Source organism: Aquila chrysaetos, chromosome 18 (assembly GCF_900496995.4).
Source record: "Aquila chrysaetos chrysaetos chromosome 18, bAquChr1.4, whole genome shotgun sequence".
Classification (NCBI taxonomy): Eukaryota; Metazoa; Chordata; class Aves; order Accipitriformes; family Accipitridae; genus Aquila; species Aquila chrysaetos.
The window spans coordinates 19,795,668-19,815,682 of record NC_044021.1 but is presented as its reverse complement, the minus strand read 5'-3'; the positions used below and the strand labels follow the sequence as shown (position 1 = coordinate 19,815,682).

Genomic DNA, 20,015 nt, shown 5'->3' with positions numbered 1-20,015 from the left:
GTAATGTTGTAAAAGATCACAGCAAAACCTGCCAGAGCTCTTAGAGAAAACTACTAAGGCCACACTTTGAAATTTATTCTAGCACTATTATTCTAAAAGCTGTCATAAACTTTATGAAGGACAGAGAGTGGTCACTCTCTCAACACCCAGCATAGACAACCTCTAACTAAGGGCAAATTGTGTTGTAAAGGTTTGCATAAAATGACAAGCTGCATTAAAAGCTTGAAATTCCTTTCAGAGGAAGCTAAATATAAGTCAATATATATCTTAGAAGAGCAGCACGGGGGCAGGGGAGGTAATTGATGGTTGAAGGCCAGAGGGCACTTTTTACTTCTTCTGGCTGTGAAGCTCTCACCTGGGAACTGTTTTTGACATCTAAAGATATTTTTCTTTCTCAGTGCTCGAAAGTGCATGTCAGATACCCATCACTGCTAGAATAGGCACAGCGTGAAATACTTTGAGAAGCTGACATTATATCAATAAGCCATATGTTCTTCTTTAACGGCCACAATGGGAGTCCCTTGTAAACAACAGGAGAAATTATCATGGCTATTTAAAGGCTGAACATTTGCTTAATTTACTCTAAAGAGAAACATTACTAGTACCATTATGTTGGTCATATGTTAAGCTATATACAGCATTAAAGATCTATGGTGACAGGTATACAAACCAAATGACAGTCCCAAATGGACTGAAATCCATTTGCAGTCTTCCTTTACAGGAATGCAAGTTCCAGAGCTCATAACATGACTGAATGATTTTATCAATGTATTTTTCATCTTTATATGGTGATTACAGCTGGGGGTCCCTGCTCAAAAATGCACAACAAAACATCATTTCCCCTCCCAATATCACCACCATGCATTGTTACAAATGCTCCAGGACAAACTGCTAAAACATTCCTGCAAGGCTTTATAGAAGTCATAAAGGCTGGATCTTCACAAGTCTTCGAACTGCACTGAAATCCCTCATTTTTAAACACGTTTTTGTATGTATATTTCAGTTTTCTTAATGAAAACTATCTAAACAGAGTAACCTGCAATTATGCTTTCCTTTTACAATAACTCTAGCACTTCTGCTAATCAGGAAAATGCAGATTCTGGATGCACTTGCCAAATTTAGACAGTTCTACAGTTTCACATTTTACATATCTATTCTCAGATAACTGCTGAAATAATATCCTTTAGTGACTAACTCACCAAATTCCACATGTTATCACCCTCAACAACAGCAGGCTCTCAGGCACATAACTTCTTTTCTGTAATAATGAAGCTAGTCTGGAGTGGGAAAAATACACAAATGCACACCAGGAAAAAAAAAAATAAAGTAACTCCACCAAACATCAGCCACACGAGTTTTAAAAGTGAGCAATCAGAATATAAGAGGCAAGATTTCGACTGTGTTTGCATTTTGCTTTTTCCATTTACTGCAGTAACAGACTGTTCTGTTGCACTCACACAGCTCTTCACCAGTTACGCTTGCAAAACCCAAAGTCGTTTGCAGAGGGAAATCAGCAGAGCAGCTGTCAACAGAAGACTAAACCTGATGGTCCCATTATCATTGTCCAAGCAAAATGTTGATTTAGAAACTCCAGCAACCTGGCAAGGCTTACCAAAGGATCTGCAAGCCCACTGCAAACTTCTATTGTAAGGTTTCACATTAGGATTTCACCTCTGATTGATCACACATGTCAGAGAAGCATGGGATTGTTGTATTCTGCATTCCTAAGAGATAACATCTCACACATAGAAGGTAGTACCTAGTCTAAGAATCAGTTAAATCTTCAGGAAGAGTGTTTGATCAGGAGTTAAGTAACACGCAAGTCTCCTGCTGTCCCTTTACACAGGGGACATTTTCCATCCTAACACAAGACCAACCAGCTTCTTATGTCTCAGCGCCCATTGTTCTGGGCACCTGAGAGAAACAGCCCAGGCTCTGCACTGTAATGCTTATTTCTAAAGCTGGTATTTCAAGCACTCACAGTTCCAGGGCATAGCTTAAAGAGCTCTTCTCTGATGCAATAATTTTTGTTGTTGTGTTTTAGACTGTTCCCCAGCACAGTCTTGCTGACTTCTTTCAAAAAAGCATGAAGCTGTGTCCATGCTCATATGGTTGTACTGGTTTGTCATCCTTCCTTAGCAAATTAGAAAAAAGTCATCCATGAAGTGAGCTGGGGAAACAGCATCATCCTGTGCTCTCCTGTGTAATGTTGCAGCACACTACTAAAAATAGCTGCTGCCTTCCACTCCTGAGAACAAGGCAGTTCTACACTCAGGGTATACACATGATACACAGCAGTCTGGTATATCACCACTTGTCTATATGCAAAGTGAGTAGATTTGTAATATTTCTCCAACCTAAAAGCTATGCCAGCCACGCAGCTAGTATGCTTCTAGTAAACACTCTTCAGCCACCTCCCCCTGCCACTTGAGCAGTTGTGTTTTAAGCCCTGGGTTTTTTAATTCTATCTCCACAACTGCTGAAGCAGCATTATGTTTCTGCTAATCTTTTTTGAAATACAAGAAAGTGAAAAATGTTTCAGGAGAAATTTTGGAACCTCTTCGGATGGTTTGCAGAGTTTTTGGTTTGTTTGGGGTTTTTTTTCCGTTTTAAAGCGTATTTTGTTTAAATAGAAGCAGACAACAAGTTTTTGATCTCAGCTCTCACATACAAACCTGGACCATTCCCCATTTACACAGAAAAGTGGAATCAATCTATTTCTGAACAGCTTTAGGACTGAAAACACTCTCTGCGTAGAAGAATAGCAGAGGACTTCAGGAATTGAGTGTGAACAACAGCTAAGTAAGAGGGAATATTTAGCTGATTCTTAGACTGCATATCTACAAAATTTGTTCCCACATACTACTCTACACCACAAGAATGTCTAAAACTCTTAGCAGGGCAACCTCAATTCTACACAGACTTATGCAAACAAAGTTACAGCCCCTGTCCCACAACAGAACAAAACAGATGAAACAGAAGTGCCTCTGGGCAAAGATAGGCAAAGCATGAAGGTCCCTCACTCTGAAGGGGGCAGAAGCTGGAGGGATGACAAAGGGACGGGACCCACTGAATCAAGGGATGGAAGAAGTGATCACAAAAGATTAAAATATAAATATACGACTAGGAACTAATTACAGATAAAAGAGGCTAGGAGTCTGAAGGAAGTTGCCATTGAGCAGAGGAGCAAAGCTGTGGCACAGCTTCCTTAGAAACTCTCACAATTTTGCATTAAACATCTGCTAAAATGGTATTTGGTCACTGTGCAAAAAGTATGTTTATGATCTGTTGCTTACAGTAATGATGGACTGTGTTTGGCAATGCAGTATACCCCTTCCTGCACCGTGCACCTAGGAGACTCAGGAGATGAGCAGTGCTGGCTTCATCTCATTGCATGGCCAGTCTCCCAGCAGCACAGAAGTGCCACCAGGAGCAAGTAGCTCCTCACCTCATCTCTACTGCCTGCTCAGAGAGCACAAGAGGCCAGTGCTTTGCCTGTTCAAATTCAGGAAAACTGTTTGAAGAGCTTTGCTCAGCACAGCCAACATTCTGTGAACAGCAGCAGAGCTCTAATTAACAGCACAGACTTCATCTCAGCAAACTGTTGTAAAAGAAATTTTAAAAGTACATGAATACTCCAAGTTTAATCCATAAGGCAAAGAGCTGAATCACAGACTCTGACAAGGCAGTCCCTGGAAAGCAGCTATATTGTATGCTCCATTTCTCATTCCAGGAGCATCCTAAGTCCAATGTGTAGCAGCTCTATATGCAGATAAGCTGAAAGAAGAATACCAGTTTCACCCATGAGGAAAGTTCAAATCTGGAGTCTAATTAACTTCACAAATCTCCCTTACCTCTAGCATGGGAAAGTTGCAGTCAAGTCAGGCAGTCTCTCTTGATTTCTGCCAGACATCTAGACTCCAGACAATGGCATTTCTCCTGAGCCCTTTCACAAAGCCCAGACTGCAGTCAGGAACAAGCGAGGACACCAGCTGACCGGGGCTGGAGGGCCGTCCACCATCCCGGGTCACTTCGGAGCCAGGTGGTGCTTTCTTGGGACAGCACTATTCCAGGAGCAGAGCTGTCTTGTCCCGCAAAAGGAGCTCTAGCATCACGTCACAACAGAGCAAGGCTGATGCCTGGAACATTCCCAGTCTGCTCCAGCAACTAGAAGCGCATGGCATCAGAGGCTTATTTCATTCCCTGTGGAGTAACTTGCTCCTAACTGCAGTCTGACCCCAGTGATGAGCAGAAGCTCAAGGTGGGGCTGTCTGTACACCCACACTTCCTTCTCCATTAGCACAGCATCTCACATAGCTTGTTGCAGGGTTGGGGAGATACTGCCAAAAGATTCTCAGTTATGCATACCCTTCCAAGCACACATGAGTTTCCCTATCCTGACAGGGCTTTGGTTTGCCCCTCTAGAAGGGTTTGCACTTCCAGGTTCTTGTATTATTTTAGAAAAATGTATTTTGGCTTAGCCCAAAAGCTTAGAAGGAGAACCCCTGGAAATTTCCACTGTATCTTTGAGAACTTGCTCATTAGAGACATTGGCTTCAAATTTGATGCCAAACCCAGCATCAAATATTCCAAGTAAAATGGTACAGGTCTGAAGAGGGCTGGGAAAAAGGCAAGCTCAGACCAAAAACCTGATGCAAGACTTCTGAACTATTCCTGACCCACCCAACATAGAAGCTCCCTTCATCTGCACTGAATATGTTTGGAGAACAAATGCCACTGAGTTACTATGCAGAGCACAGGACTCTTTCATAATGCCATGCAGTCTGCAAGGACTCTTCAGTGGCAGAAACACAAGCTTTCTCGCAAGACCAAAACATCCACCAACTCGAACAGGGGTGACTATACAGATCCCATTGAGACCAACAGATACACCACTCATAGGCAGTTTCAGCAAAGATGGAAAAGGCTGGTGTATCTTGGCTGAGAGCAAAAGCATCTAAGATGGAGACACGAGTAGCTTTCATACAGATCAATTTAACAGAGGAGCAGGAAGGTTTTGCTGTTGCTTGGGACAGGAAAAAATAGAGGGATGCAGGCAAAAGATGTACTTCAGATAAACACCATCCTTCAACTTTATGAAGTTTTTCCAGTTATACAGAGAAAGAAAAAGCTCATCTCTCTCAGGTCTAGGCAAGCTGTGTTCTGCACAGAATTAGATGTGCACCTAGGAGGTGGGACACAGAGGTTCTGAACACCATGAAGAGCTGTCCTTCAAACCAGCAGGGCAGTCTTATAGTCAGATACCTGTGCCCCACACCTATAGACACACTCTTAGTATTTCACCATATTACAACTAAAACCATGAAAGGCCAGCCTGAATCCTTGTCCAAGAAAGCACTGTGCAAAAGCTGCTTTGAACACTGCGGCAAGAGAAAAACATACTAGCACACCCTGCTCTCAACTAAGTAGCACAGTAGTCTTCCAGTAATAGTAACTAGTAGAATTAACTTGCTCTTACTAGAGAGGAAGGAAAACACTAAGTTTTGTCGAAAATTCCCATTTCCTACTTGTCAGACTTTCCTTAAACAACCCCATGTTCATGAGAAACTTGCAACCCCAAAGAGAGACTTAAGGACCCCTATTCCTAACACCAATTCCAGCAGGGATTCAGCACTATTCACTTGAATAGCAATCAGTCAGGGAGACTGAAACAATAACATATGTGAAACAGCTTGAGTCTTGAGGATGTGAACTATACAGAATTAGTTAACAGAATTTTTTTTTAAACCCACACACTCACCATAACATTCATTTAGTAAATCTGAATAAGAACTGTATTCAATAGCAACACAATCTGCATGTGAACATTCTGTGAAAAGAAAGACTAAATTCCATGAATCAATAATTTGTTTCAATTGTCTTGGTTCTGTTTACTATCTACACTATGCTTGATGAATCTCAACTTATCAATGTTGGACATCCTCTGTTTTAAATCTCTCTATAAGGCTCTGAGTGAACAAGCCCTGTGCTTACTTTGACTTCAAAGAGAATTAAGCATCTGCAGAAGCGTTTTCCAGACTGAGCTGCACTTTATTAGCTCTGCTGTCATAAGTTTAGAGAAGAAAAAAAAAAATCACCACATCATCTCAATTTGAGATGAGACCCTTCATTTAATATATTTAATATTTTGCAAAACAGTACTATTTATACAATGTTGGAATCATACGTATTGTTGTAGTTAAAATTAGCCTAATAGCTATGAAATATTTGTTATTACCATTACAATGTTGGCCTGTTGAATTTTAGTACTGACAGAGCTGCCTGAAATATCTACCGCTTACAACATTTGTTCTAGCTAAAGAGATTTGATAGAATTTGCTATTCAACTGCAACCACTTCCCACTCATAAAACTGATGCAAAGAAGGGAAAAAACAGCTAGTGGGATCCAAAGACATAAACACTTTTACTTATAACTCTGTAAAGAGAAATCCCTCTCTCTCCATATGGTTTTCTCTTGGCTCTTAATCATCTTTTCATTGGCTTCCAGCTGGCTGTCTCACTATCATCTAGCAGTATCACTAGCAAGACCAACTTGTTATGCCAAAGCCAGGCACAGAAAGATGAGAGCTGCAGAGTAGCACAATTGGATGCAGCAATCTTTACTAGGGGCAAATCTAGCATAAATGATGCATGGTGAGGTCACTTCACTTGCCTCAGCAGAGCAACCACTGCTGCATTCCCAAAACACAGCAGCAGGTCTGCATTTGCACTTTTTAGTAGTGGGAGTGAAGAACGACTACTACAATTGAAGCTACAGGGAAATTCTGCAGGCAGAAGTGTAATTACCTGAGTGGAAGTTCTGGCAGAAAACCCAAACCTCTTTCTCTCCTTAAATAGAAACAAATGCTGTGCAGTCACCATGGAGAGATTACGTACAGCATTTGAATCACATGCAGCACTGAAATACAACACACACACAAAAGAGCCAGCCATGGAGCTGGTTTAGCGAAGCACAACCAACGGTCAGCTCTCCATTGACTACAGCCACCCAGTCAGTGGCTCCCCTTCTAGCCATCTTCCCCTTCTCAGTCTTACAAATATGAAGCTGTATGTCAAAACTCAGGCTCCACATTAAAGGCCAGCTCTGCAAGCTGTTTAGCCCATCTGGGAGGTACCCAGAGCCTGACATGGAGGAGCCAGAGATGGATGCCCTGACAAATTCATCCACTACCACCCAGGTAAGATTTCAAACTGGGAATAGAAGAAAGCCTCAAGGAAAGAAACACCATACAGTGCCTGTCTGTGAAAGTCTACTTGGATTTAGCTAAGCAGCCGGTCTTTGAAGTGCAGCAATTCTTGCACAGTCTGTAGAGGCTTTGACTTCAGTTGCAGAAATTCTCAGTTTTGGTCCATGTCCAACATCTCTGGTTTCCAGTCACCTCATGCAGCCAAGCCCACCTCCTCATCTCTCTCCCTATTCCTTCCCCCTGCCCACTCCACAACCCAGCTCGTTTTCTGTCTTCTGCCCCCACCAACCTTCAAGACTCAACCCCAGCCACAGCCCCCATCTCCTGGGGTGGATTTTTCCCCTCCACTCCATCACCCATGTCTCTAGCAGAGAGCTTCCTCCTCCGGACTGCAGCAGGACCCTGGGAGAGAGTCACCAGAGCACAGGGAAAACGGGCACTCTTTTCCCTCCTCAGGCACAGGCACAGCATGGGCTGCAGTCTTTCAGCATCCTTTTGGCCTCAAACTCTCCTCCAAACAGCTACTTGTGCTCACTAATAGTTAGGGCACTTCCTCTGCAGCTGCCCAACTATTCAGTCCTATTTTCAAAGGAAAATATTGCTGCTCAGAGTCCCTGAAAAATCCACCCTGTTGCTTTCTATTGTTTGAAGTCAGTAGGAATGTTGTCAGAATAAAAACGTCAGAAATTTGCCTCTCTCCTTCAAATCAGCCAAGCTTTGTTTTGTTAATAACTTCAGCCAGCCTCCGAGCCTTAGGAGAGTGCTTTTTATCTGCGTACATGTCAGGCTGATGATACTACATGGGAATCTTTCACTTACTGAGACCAGCAAAGTGTTGCTGTGTATCAGGAATGCCATTCCATGGGTAATCCTTTTCTCACCTCTCTGCAGTAGCTCACTAATCTAGGAGTATAAATCAGAGACAGCTGATAAAGTTGTAGGAACCAAGATGTCCTGTCTCCCATTCAGTTTTCCTAATCATCCCACAAGCCAAACAGCTTCAGATTTGGGAATTTGGAAAACAACTCTCCTCATTTTAAAATATACATACATTTCAATTTCCTCCACATACCACCACCAATTATAGAAACAGCTGTTCCTGATTTTGTAGTGATTTCTCCCCAGCATGCACATCCCTGTGACTGGCTTTTGTTCTCATTCTCACAAGACAAGGCATAGAGACCTGCACTTTTTTCCCCTTCTCACCATTACTAGCCTTCTCACAGCTCCTCTTCCCCTCCAGTTTCAATGTTGTGCTTCACATAGGCTCTGGTCCATGGGTTTTCTTAAAGGGAAATATCCTATATGTGTATTTATGATGAATTATCCTCTATTTTTCAACCAACACCACACATCCTGGTGCCTTGACTGTACTGAAACTTGCTCATTTTTAATTTTGCAGATTGATGAAAAGCTGCTAAAATGAGAGGAAGATTTTTCTATTGTCAGTCAGCATCAGTGTGAGAGCAGTCTGCTTTTGAAAGCCTGTAGCTCCAAATTGTTCAAAAACATACCATTCACCATGTCAATTTAATCGTGTGCGTAAGATATGAAAAGATCAGGCTCTAAGTGTACAAATCACATTGAGATCTGAGAAGGTTCTTTTCATAAATATGAATGAGGGCCAATTTCATGCCACTTGTTACATCCCATGTACTCTTATTTCTCCAAACTATCACTTGTCTTTCTTTTTATGTGCCAATAATCAATTTGTAAAGCATAAATCATAAAACTTACCTGAGTTTTGATTAAATGTAAAATCATAGGCTGTAGCAGAATTTTCTTACTTTTATAACTGACATGGTTTCCATTTTATCACCTTATTTGTATTTGAAGGAACAAGTAAAAATGACCTTTTTGCAAGGATTAAAATTTTACCTATTACTTATAAACAAGTTTTAGAACTGCACCATCCCAGCAAGTGTTTAATCAGAAATGCAAACAAGAAGCTCAGCCTGTACATCATGTTCTGCCACACATCAAGCAGCAATCACATTTCAGCATTATCACATACAACCTGCAAACATCTGCTAAAGAGAGAAAAAATAGAACAGCAGCAACAACAGAAAACCCACACACCAAAAGGTTATTTGACTGGCATTCTGTGTGAATTCAAACTGGACACAAGAATCAGGTCCCTGTTGATTAGGGATGAAAAAAAGAACAAAATTTCTTGGAGGACACTTGTTTCTCAAGAGGCAGGAGATGCACATTTGAGAGTTCCTTGCAGCTCTCGGATGCCAGCACAGGTAGGTACAGTCAGTCACACGCATGCACTCTGAGCTGGGTAGAGGCACTAGCTACAGCCTGGAAGCCGTACAGTTACCTTAGTGCAGCGCTTTGCACAGCCGAATAAGGCACGCTGAAGCAGGGAAGATCACTTTAGGCTCACTGCCATGCAAATGAGTTTATTCAGCTTTCCAACCAGACCAGCTGAGGGTTTGGACTGGAGACAAGAGGAACACACAGGGCTGCCTGCAGCCATCCATCCATCCAGAGTGATCTCTTAGGCTGGAGTCACTCTGTCTCAGTGTTGGGGTTCCTTTGATTCTTAAAGCGCACCAGCCTTACTACTTGAAAGACACATTAGTCATGTAAACATCTCTGTTTCGCATATATGGAAAATAAATTTGACAAGTTTTACAGAAAGTTTTCCACTACAAATCACGGTAAGGTCACAAGCTGACATTCACTTATTACCAGGGTCTCAGGAAGTTAAAAAAAAAATTCCTCGTAGGTATTAATAATTACTTGGGTTTTTGGAATCTTTTGATTTCATGCAAAGAGTCTTTCATGTGAATATTTGTGAAAAAACAATTTATTACTTCTAACTATAACAGCTGATGATCTCAGCACAAGTGACCCAAGGCAGGATCTTCAATGGACGGCACTGTCTTAACATTTCACTACTATCTTCTATAACAACCTCTTGGAAGTATAAACCATGGCTGCTTTTTTTTTTAAATCTCCTACAGACATCTACTTCTAAGGATGTGAACAGACTCAAACAGTAATCAAGAAATTGTACAATGATCTCAAAGGATGCTTAAAACACTTTCCCTAGTCACAGCCTGATGACATTTCCTCCCATTTAAAAGTTTGCCTCGCTGCTTGGAATTCCAGATTCAGGACTTATCTTTTCCAATGGCTAATGGTGCTGAAGAATACTTAAAAAATCCAACCAGAGACTGAAATGTGTGCGTCTTTTAGATGAACAAGATACTGTCATGTAAAAAAAAAAAAAAAAAAAAAAAAAAAAGGAAAAATGGCTGAAGATACTCAAGTGTCTTCACTTGAGTTCCCACAGGAGGTTCACTAATGCCCTAAATGACCTGTACAGATTTGCTGCTCTCAAACCAACATCCCAGCTGCGCAGAAGAAACACATTCAACTTCAGAGGAGGGTGCCCAGACAAAGGCGATGACGTCTGTATGCCAGGACATAAGAGGAAAGCCTTCTGTGCTGTTATTTATTGTAGCAACAGGCCCTGGCAACAGTTAGACTCCATGGTGATAACGAATAACCAAGCTCCCAAGGAAGAGACTAGGGCATTCCTACTCCCTGGACTTGCAGCAAGGAGAAGCAGGTGGTCACAATTTCACCATGGGCTGCAGTATTTCTAACAGGGTCGCTGTCACACAGCTGTCTTCTGAGGAGCTGCAGAACAACCAGGAAGCCAAAAGCCAGGTAGTGACTTCTTCCCAACAGACTCCATATAAAGTATGTTAGGAGACATCTTAGCATGCGAGTCTACAAAGACATACACATACAGAGAAATAGTTTTGCTGATGTTAACAAGTCAGTAGCTCTGACTCTGTCGGGGAGCTCTAAGAGAAGGGCTATCGCTCAGCTTACGCTCCAGGGGAAGCAAACTCACCATTTGGCCACATGCATGATCTGATTTTACAGCACCTGAAAAGTTGCTTTCCACAGTCTGTCCCACTTGCTTCATTAAAGATACAATTAGAGGCACTTATCTCCCACACCAGTGACACTTACAACACTGCAGCAAGGCGGGTTTTGCCTCAAAAAGTTATTATGAGGCAGGGGGCTCGTATATATGCAAGTATTATAGGATACATGTGCACAGCCACTTTGTGAAGTTTAAACAGTCGAGTTGGCTCAAGCCCAAACACGCAAAGAGACAAGAATACATCCAGGCTCTAATCCTGCATTCTTTGGAGGTTCAAAGCTATTATTTAGAAGGGGCACAGGTTAACACCTTACCAAGTGCTAATTTAAAACTCAGTTTTAAATTTCCAACCCATGATCCACATACAGAAGGCACTTAAAGTACTGAAACAATACTCCAATACAGTCAACTGGATTATGGATACATTTAGGCTTAAGGTCATTGCTTCCTTTACAAAACGCTCCAGGAGACTTTTCCTCACCATCAACATCCACCTGTGACAGAACATGGATAAGTATCAGGAATGCCTCTGTCTTCCACTCCACTACACTCTGAACCTGCCAATTCTATGGGACTATTCTAGATACCACCTTAAATGTTTAGAAGCCCAAGGAGATGCTCATTTGTTTCTTCATTTTCTTGTAGACTAAAAATGACAGCACTGCTGGAACAGAGGCTGTCCCCTCACAGGATGGGGCAGCTTGGCCAACGAGCACTTCAAAGGATGGAGCCAAACTTGCAGATGAGACCAGTGAGGGAGACAACCCTGAGGAACTACCAGAAAGATTTACATCATCTCAGAAAAGCAGCAATGCACAAAGCACAGGTAAACAGTAACTGAAGTTCATACCAACTCCACAAACGGAGACCTAGGAGGAAACAATCTTGGGAGTCTATTGCTACAGCCAACTTCTACACCCAGAAACGTTCATGCTGTGACACCACAAGGATTGAGCTCTTAGCACTGGTTTAAAACCCCGCAATAGTAGCAGAAAGTATTTCCCAGCCAATGATTATGTTCTGCAGCATGACTCAACCCTTGCTATCAGAACAGGCAGCAGGGTAGATACTTTTCTTGGCAGGCACCTAAAACAGACCAAAAGAACAAACTCAGCCTTGTTCCCAGGAGTAGCCCCTCTAACTGGGATTACAGCACACTGGGAAGACGCATTGTAACAGCAGATTGACAGCCCTTGTGTGGGCAGTCAGCGTTTACAGCAGAATGGTCAATACAATGCCCCTGACTAGCATCAGGTACAGACAGTAAGTAAATACCATGTTATTAACTTTTGTTTGCAAACAAAAGTTACAGGGCCAGTTATCATAGAGAGAAAACTACTAAAAAAAATTCAGAAATCATCATGACAATAAGCAACGGTCTGCAAAGAAATTTTTTTTTTTTTAAGTACAGGTGAACACTTAAACCCAAACTCTTCTATAATCTTAGGATACCAGTGTAGTAAGAGTCACTAATGGAAAAGCAGCACCATCTTTGGCACATTTAAACCCCCTAATTTTGTAGTTTAACTCTTGTTTTCTTCCAGGGCCATAAAGAGCTTACATTTCACAAACACACTAAATGGAAAATCTACAGTGGTTGTTTACTCTTTGTAATAAACAAGGCTTGTAATAAAATATTTCAAATTGAACACAAAAGGAATAATTACTAGTGTTTGCTATTCATTAAAGAGGACTTAACTCCCAATGCCACAGGAGGATGTGATGAAAGGATTTAATTTCAGATTGAACAAAATTATTTGCTTGCTCTGAAATGGTGTTTCATTTAATTTAAGCTCCTTTTCCTCCCACTTGCTAAAAGATAACTTCACAGGAAATTTCCAAACAGAAAGTTTTTGAAATCATGCTTCAATCTTTTGTTTCAAGACAAAAAACCCAAACCACACCATGCCAAGATATTCCAACTACATTTTTCTCCTGAATGAACAGATTAGTAAACCCAATACAAATTCACATCACTTGTCAACATTGCCCACTCATCATACTTTTATTTTTTGCCAAGATATGTTTTGCTGTGTACTGGCTTCTGACATTTACGTGTTCTGACTGACAGCTGAACCCCAACTTTTTGGGTGAGTGGTTCAGTTATTTTAGGAGTCAGCTTCTACAAGGTGGTAGATGTTCTGTATTTTTGTTTTACAACTAAAAAATAAGCCAACGTTGTCATACTCACTCTGCTTGTAAGGAGTGGCAGATGTCAAATAACTGCGATTTTGATTTGGTCCAAGCATTCTTTGTACAAAAGCTCTAACTTCTGCCAATAGAGGTTGGGCAGATGGTAGAACTGTCAACTGAGGGTTGAAAAACCTGATGGGTCTTGGCAATAAAGTTGTTCGTTGTTTATTCATGTCTAATATGTGGAAACTAAACAGCCACTCAGAAGGCTTATCAAAATAATTTGGTTCTTATTCTTAATTGCTGTTTATAAATATATAATTAAGTGTTGGAATGCTTATGATCAGACTCAAATGTAGCAATGCTGTTACAACAAAAATCATAGACCATGAAAGCATACGAAAGTTTGGGTTCATTTAACAGAAGAACACAGTGGTGTTTACAAGACAGCCCATTAGTAGGCTTCTACTATCCTGTCCCAGCCTGGCTTTCTCTGACCAGATCACAGTACCCTTCAGGACTTGAATTGTGAAGAGCTTCCTATGGACCCTCTTCAGGAACATGCTCAAAAATTGGCTTCACAGGCCCTCAGCACATGTTTCCATGCTTTCCTGAATGTGCCCCTCTGGGTGTAACTGACTACAGTGAGAAACTGAACTAGGTGCCTGCACCGTTCTTCAAGCCACTAAAAAGCTTACTGCAAAGTTTAAGCAGTGAAAAGACCTTCGAGCAGGCCTTCTCCACTGGGTGTTCTCAGTATGTAACCTCTTAAATAAAAACTCTGGCATTGAAAATGGCATTCAGATAGAACTTTTTGATGTAAGTGCTCTACAAGTATTAAGTTTTAATGTTTTCATCTTTTGAAGACGCACTGCTCACCAGCAAGTTCATCAGTAAATCATGGCCCTTACAGGAAACAGAGAGGCAAAAATCATCAGACATTCTTGAGGAGCTGAGGATGCAGGGCATAATCAAGAGCCAAAGTACCACTGCCAGGACTGGAGAAGTGTATGAAAACAAGGTAAGTGTCATTATACAAGACAGGACCCCTGCTACAGCTCTGACCCTGCTGTGAGCACCCTGAGATTCAGCTTCCGCACACGCAAAGCATCCAAGCATATCTCCTCTAAGACTTTAGAAGCAAGTTATTAGACAACAGAGAACTGTATTACAAGGAGATTAATACAACAGAAGCTGGCAGCAGTTTTCAGTTGTTTACAGCTTCTGGGCTTCTTTCAAATGGGGACAAAGGAGGCAGCAACAGTACTAAGAACTTGCTCTTTAAAAAACTCACTGGAAGTTAACATGCCACAAACTTGTTTCACAAGTCCACAAAACTAGAAGAAATACTGCTGTCAGGGCGTACAATTACACTTAAATTAAGACCTCAGAAATCCTAAATATTCACACTTCTGAGAAATCTACAATTCACATTTGATCTCAGACTAAGAAACCATTACAAAATGGATTTTTAAAAAATTATAGAACTGGTATTTGACCAAGAAGCCAGTGTCCATTTTCTTTTCATTCCGAATGATAACCCAAGGTTTGTTGTGGCTTCTGAACTCAAAGTCTTTCTTTTGTTGTCAAGCATTGTGTTAAGGATCAGATGCCTCTTCCAGATAGAGTTTTGAGTACAGATGTCAGGAGGGAGAAGGTCTGTGGGGAGTCTGTAAGAAATTTAACACATTTATAGATATGTGTTGTGCAAAGCATGATCCTACCGCTGCTTGAACACAGGAACAATTCAAGCTCAGACCAAGGATGATTCTGAGTAGTTTTGTCATTTGAGGCAAGCCATTCACATATCTCTAACCTCAGCCACTTATAATATTGAAGATCAAATAGAAACTTTCATAAGAAGGACTAAACAAGCAAGTGCCACCTTACAGTCTGACCACTGGTGCTTCCTAACGCATTTCCTATTGCCAGGACTTTGGAAAATGGAGCTCGAAGGTCTCCAAGTACAGCTTCTCCATAGCCTTTACTTACTTCCCTCAGACAGATTTTTGAGTATCTGAGAGGATTATCCCCTCTGTGGCTAAATTTAGGTAACGTACTGCAGGCAGGCTTTTGTATTTTTCCCCTCCATAAGATAGGCGAGTGTCTGTTCTTTTTTTCCTCCTGTATTAATAAGCTGTCTGGTATTAAATTACACATACTCTTCATTGACAGAAACTCGGTCTGTGCTATTTCTCCTTAGAGAATTTCTATCCTCCCAACAGGAGAAAGGCACTTTTTTTTTTTTTTTTGGGTCTTAAAATCAGTACAGCTTTTAAAAATGAACCTCATACTTTTCACTAACAAAGCCAACTTTTCCAAGTGATCTTTTACATTTGAGCTGGGCCCACTGCTGGGTAACCTACAAGTGAAAACATAAATCTGTCACTAGCAGTTAACTATTAGTTCTCCCTTACTAGCAACAGAAAATTTGGCCTGTGCTACCTCCTGTAAGAATAATTTCTTTCATTAAAGCTCAAATCCAGCACATTACCTGTGAATAGAGGGACTAAATGCACTGAACACAGACACAGTAGAAAAGGTTTATTACCCAGACATATTCCAATTTACAACATGCAGCTCTGGATTTTGAGCATTAATACACAGATAAATTCACATCTGAAATTTTGGAATTGACAGGAATAAGCATGAATAGCTTTATGCTGAAATTTCAGTCCAATAGCTTCAATAAAGAAATGAGCTCACAGACCTCACAGCACTATGAAAGATGAGTACAACCAGGTTTGAGATTATTTTCACAATATTGGAGACAGCGATATCCTTGCAAGAGCTTTCCCTTCCTGTGCATAGTTCTGTTCCATGTAAGTACCTGCATCCCTTCAGTGTTGGCAGCTTTACCTGTCTTCTCCAGATTTCCTGCCATTGGCAACACTGTGAAACAGCTAGCTAGCAGCCTTCAGTCTTTTGACCGTCCCTCACTTCATCCTGAACAAAGCTACTCCAAGCGGTACAGGTTAAGATGCCTTGTTATACCTGTTTCTAACTGTTACTGCTCTAAAGGAGCAGTACTTTTGAGAGCAACACTTTATGGGTCTAGCGTAACAAAGCCAAGGAAGAGCCATACATGCCACAGGATAAACCAGCCTCTACAATTTTAACAGTGGCTCTTACTCAAAATGCCAGCAGAGCCAGAGCTTCCACCTAAGATACAGGTATCTAGGCTTCTTTGCATGATTACATTTCAGCATTTGGGGGTGGTGGGGGGGAGAGAAAGTAACTGCTATTTTTCCCTCCTGTGCTTCAAAAAGATTGTGTGGAATCACAGAATATCTCAAGTGGGAAGGTACCCATAAGGATCATTGAGTCCAACTCCCTGCTCCTCACAGGACTACCTAAAATTAAATCATATGACTAAGAGCATCATTCAGATGCTCCTTGAACTCTGACAGGCTTGGTGCCATGACTACTTCCCTGGGGAGCCTGTTCTGGTGACTGACCACCCTCTCAGTGAAGAGCCTTTCCCTGATGTCAAACGTGAAAATGTTTAATCCTTACCCCTGAAGAGTTACATTAAACTCTTAATAAACACCCCTACTCCCAAGAAGTGGCAGGAGTTGAATTATAGGCAGCACTAGACACTTCAGTTCATTAGTGCAACAGCAGCTATAAGATATCATCTGTCGGGTACCTCTTTTCCAAGTCTGCCTTTAAAGGCACTCCTATGTGTGTGAGCTAGAGGGTAAGCAAAAGGACCAAAAGCTGTAGTTTCAAATGGAACGGTCTATGGAAATTTCATCCACTTCTCATGAGTTACTATTTACAAGGGATGTGCACAGATTATTATTTTAGCATTTCCATTGCTGGTAGCTTTCAGTGTGGGTTCATTGAAGCTATGAGGACTCTTGATCTCCCAAAACTGTTTAGCTCAAAGATAAGTTCTTTTCTCAGCTTATATAGGCACAGAACAATCTGGAAAGCAACCTGCTTCCTGAATACTGTTTAGTTTGGACATATTAGAAAGAATTTTCCATTCATCTCTTCCTATGCAGTCCACAGTTTATCTTGGGTAAGGAATGACATGCTCAGTATGCAATACCTTCCCACTTCAGGCTTTTGCTAGAATGGCCTTTGTCATTAGATAGAAGAATTTTTTTTTTTCTTTTGAAAAAGTCTTTTGTTTCTTTTTTATGATGATTGAACATTGCTTTGTTCAGATTTTGTGTGTCATCTGCATTCAAAACGTCTCCTTTGTATATCAGTTTTCTTCCTACTGATTCATGCTCCACCTTCATCTCACTAAATGAGTCATCTTCTATACTATTTGCAGCACTTAACACTTCTGGCAGTGAGGCCTGACTTCTAGAGTTATTTATGGCAATAAAAGTCTGGGGAGCAGATAGCTCAGGAAACTTGTAACAGGATAGTGATTATTTCAACCCTAGGTCCTTGCTGTGGGTTTAACACTGCTAAAACTGCTTATCATACAGAAAACGGTAGAATTCAGCCTCCTGGCTGATCAAATAATCACTGCATCTTTCCAGGAGCAAGTGCTACCCTCAGCAGCAGAGTTCCAGGATTGGGCTGCTCATTTGCATGCAGCAGAGGCCAGCAGTATCATGATTATGAAACTCTAACAAAATAATTCTTAAATCTCTTCAGCAGTAATAAAGTAACTTTCCTAAATACTTAGGGCCTCATTACCAAATCCCCACATCTGCTGGGTGTACAGCAACATTGCAAGCTTCACAGACACATCACTCAGCAGAAAAGGGGAATTCTCACTACAGACAACAATCACTCATGAGTGAGCACTGAGGTTATTAGCACATCATTATTTCCAGGCTTTCATTGGTATCAGAGTCCATCACCTCCACACATGAAAAAAAAAGCATAAGGCAAGCAGCAGTGTCACCCCACCATCAAAATAAGCTCTGCTGAAAGCTTTTAATGTCTCTACAGAGAGATGCCCTGGAAAAGACACTGAAGAAACCACCAGCTAGACTGGAAAAAATTCAATTTGGAAACAAGGAAGCAGGTGATTTTACAGTGAAGGACATGAAGACTTCTGCTGAAGCAAAAAAACAGGTCATCTAATTCTGCTGTGTATTTTTCCAGTATTTGCTTTATCACCAAAACCCCTCTACTTTTTATAAATCAAGCTAATTCAGACAGTTTATGTACAACCTACTACCAAAACCTAATTAATGGCAGCACAGTGGGTGCTATATTTATTTCATAGATCCTGGAAGTTCAGGTTTATTTTTACCGAAAGACTGGAAGATTACTCTAAAAATATGCATAAGAGGGGAAACTTCTGGAGCAGTCTTTTTTTTTTTTTTTTCCTATAGCAAAAGATCCATCTTCCACGGACACCGGAATAAATTGACTAAATTCAGTGCTAACTGGAGTAACATTCTGATCACATTTGGGTAGAAAGATAGAAAGAACTGCTGCATGTGTTTGACACAGATCTACTTCCATCCCTCATTACAAAGCATCGCCATTTTTGTTGTTTTGTTCCAGGTTAGGGAAGAGGAACTGAACAAAATACCACAACACGTCCAGCAACTGTCCACCAAACTACAGGGAAACAGACTGAAAAGGACTGCCCAAGTTTTGAAAGTCAAGGAGGTACAGACAGCCCTCACCTTTAGATGGTGAGCCAGGAGTACTGCTGAAGGAAATAACTGCAGTAGAAGCCACAACCAGTAACACCGAGGACTGTCATTGAGTCCAATAACTTACAACTACATCAATGAAACAATCTGGATCTAAGCTGTCCTGCAAAAGTGAAGATCACTGCTCCCTGAAGATGTCTTTTCTGGAGGCATAAGTAAATGATTTATCACGGGGCACAGCTGAGTCTTGCTGCTACCTATCTCACCTGGGAAAGTGGTATCTAACCTTAATTGTTACACACCAATTGAAAGTAATAAAACAAATGAGAAGAGCCAGGAAGAGGCAATTCAGCAACTAGCCAGTCACTAAGTTCGAGCACATACGCATTATCATGATTCTATCAAATTTTTTACTAATATTATTATATTATTAAATTTAGTTCACTTCTTGGTTGGCTCAATGAAAAGATTCCCTTTCCCTAGCGAGCTGGGAACAGGAGGTTGGAAAGGCATTGTATACACATGAGAAGACACAAAAGCAGGAGTGTGCAGGGAAAAAGCTGTGACCAGCAGGGATTTGGGGCAGTAGAACATGATGGGACCCTAACAGTAAGAACAAAGACTTTTAACTTACTGTGCAGAGCAACTGGCAAAGAGGTGGTGAGAGCTTCAGACAGTAAGGTGACAACAGGCCCCAAGAACATCTATTTGACAAGCATTGAGCATTCGAGGGAAGGACAGAACGAGTACCAAAATTACAATGGAGAAAACAACTAATGGGCTGAGATATACAAAGCACAGGTGAGTTGTCCACATGGAAAGAGATGACCGTTTCTGTTACGGTGATGTGTTTAGCCAGTCTTGTGACTTCGGAATCCCCCATACCCTACCTCCGATGCGCACACATTTACTACAGCCAGCTCTTCCAAAAGCAAGAAGTAAAGCAATTGTGCCATTCACACTCTCCCTACTATCACCCCCGCCACCCCCTTCTAGCCCATCTCTAAACATGTCCATCCCCATTTCCATTTGGGCCACTGGCTCTATACACCTCCTTCCCCCATCAATCACACACCATGCTCACCTCTGCTCCTAACCTGGCTTTTTACTTTCTTACCTCCAACTACAGGTGACACATTCTGCCTTTCCACTTCCCAAGCCAAGGAAATTCAGCTGCAGCA

General features: G+C 41.3%; 1 protein-coding gene and 1 long non-coding RNA gene across 2 annotated transcripts in view; one reads left to right on the top strand and one right to left on the bottom strand.

The window, feature by feature from the left end:
* Window positions 1–20,015, bottom strand: part of LOC121232428 — a 54,204-nt gene that overhangs the window by 10,815 nt on the left and 23,374 nt on the right. The gene's annotated exons all lie outside the window — the stretch shown is intronic.
* Window positions 10,813–18,991, top strand: STMND1 (stathmin domain containing 1). Its single transcript, XM_041118341.1, is given in 8 exon segments — window positions 10,813–10,896; window positions 11,768–11,948; window positions 14,122–14,276; window positions 18,176–18,301; window positions 18,740–18,773; window positions 18,776–18,859; window positions 18,862–18,942; window positions 18,945–18,991. Coding segments are annotated over 8 exon segments (792 nt in total).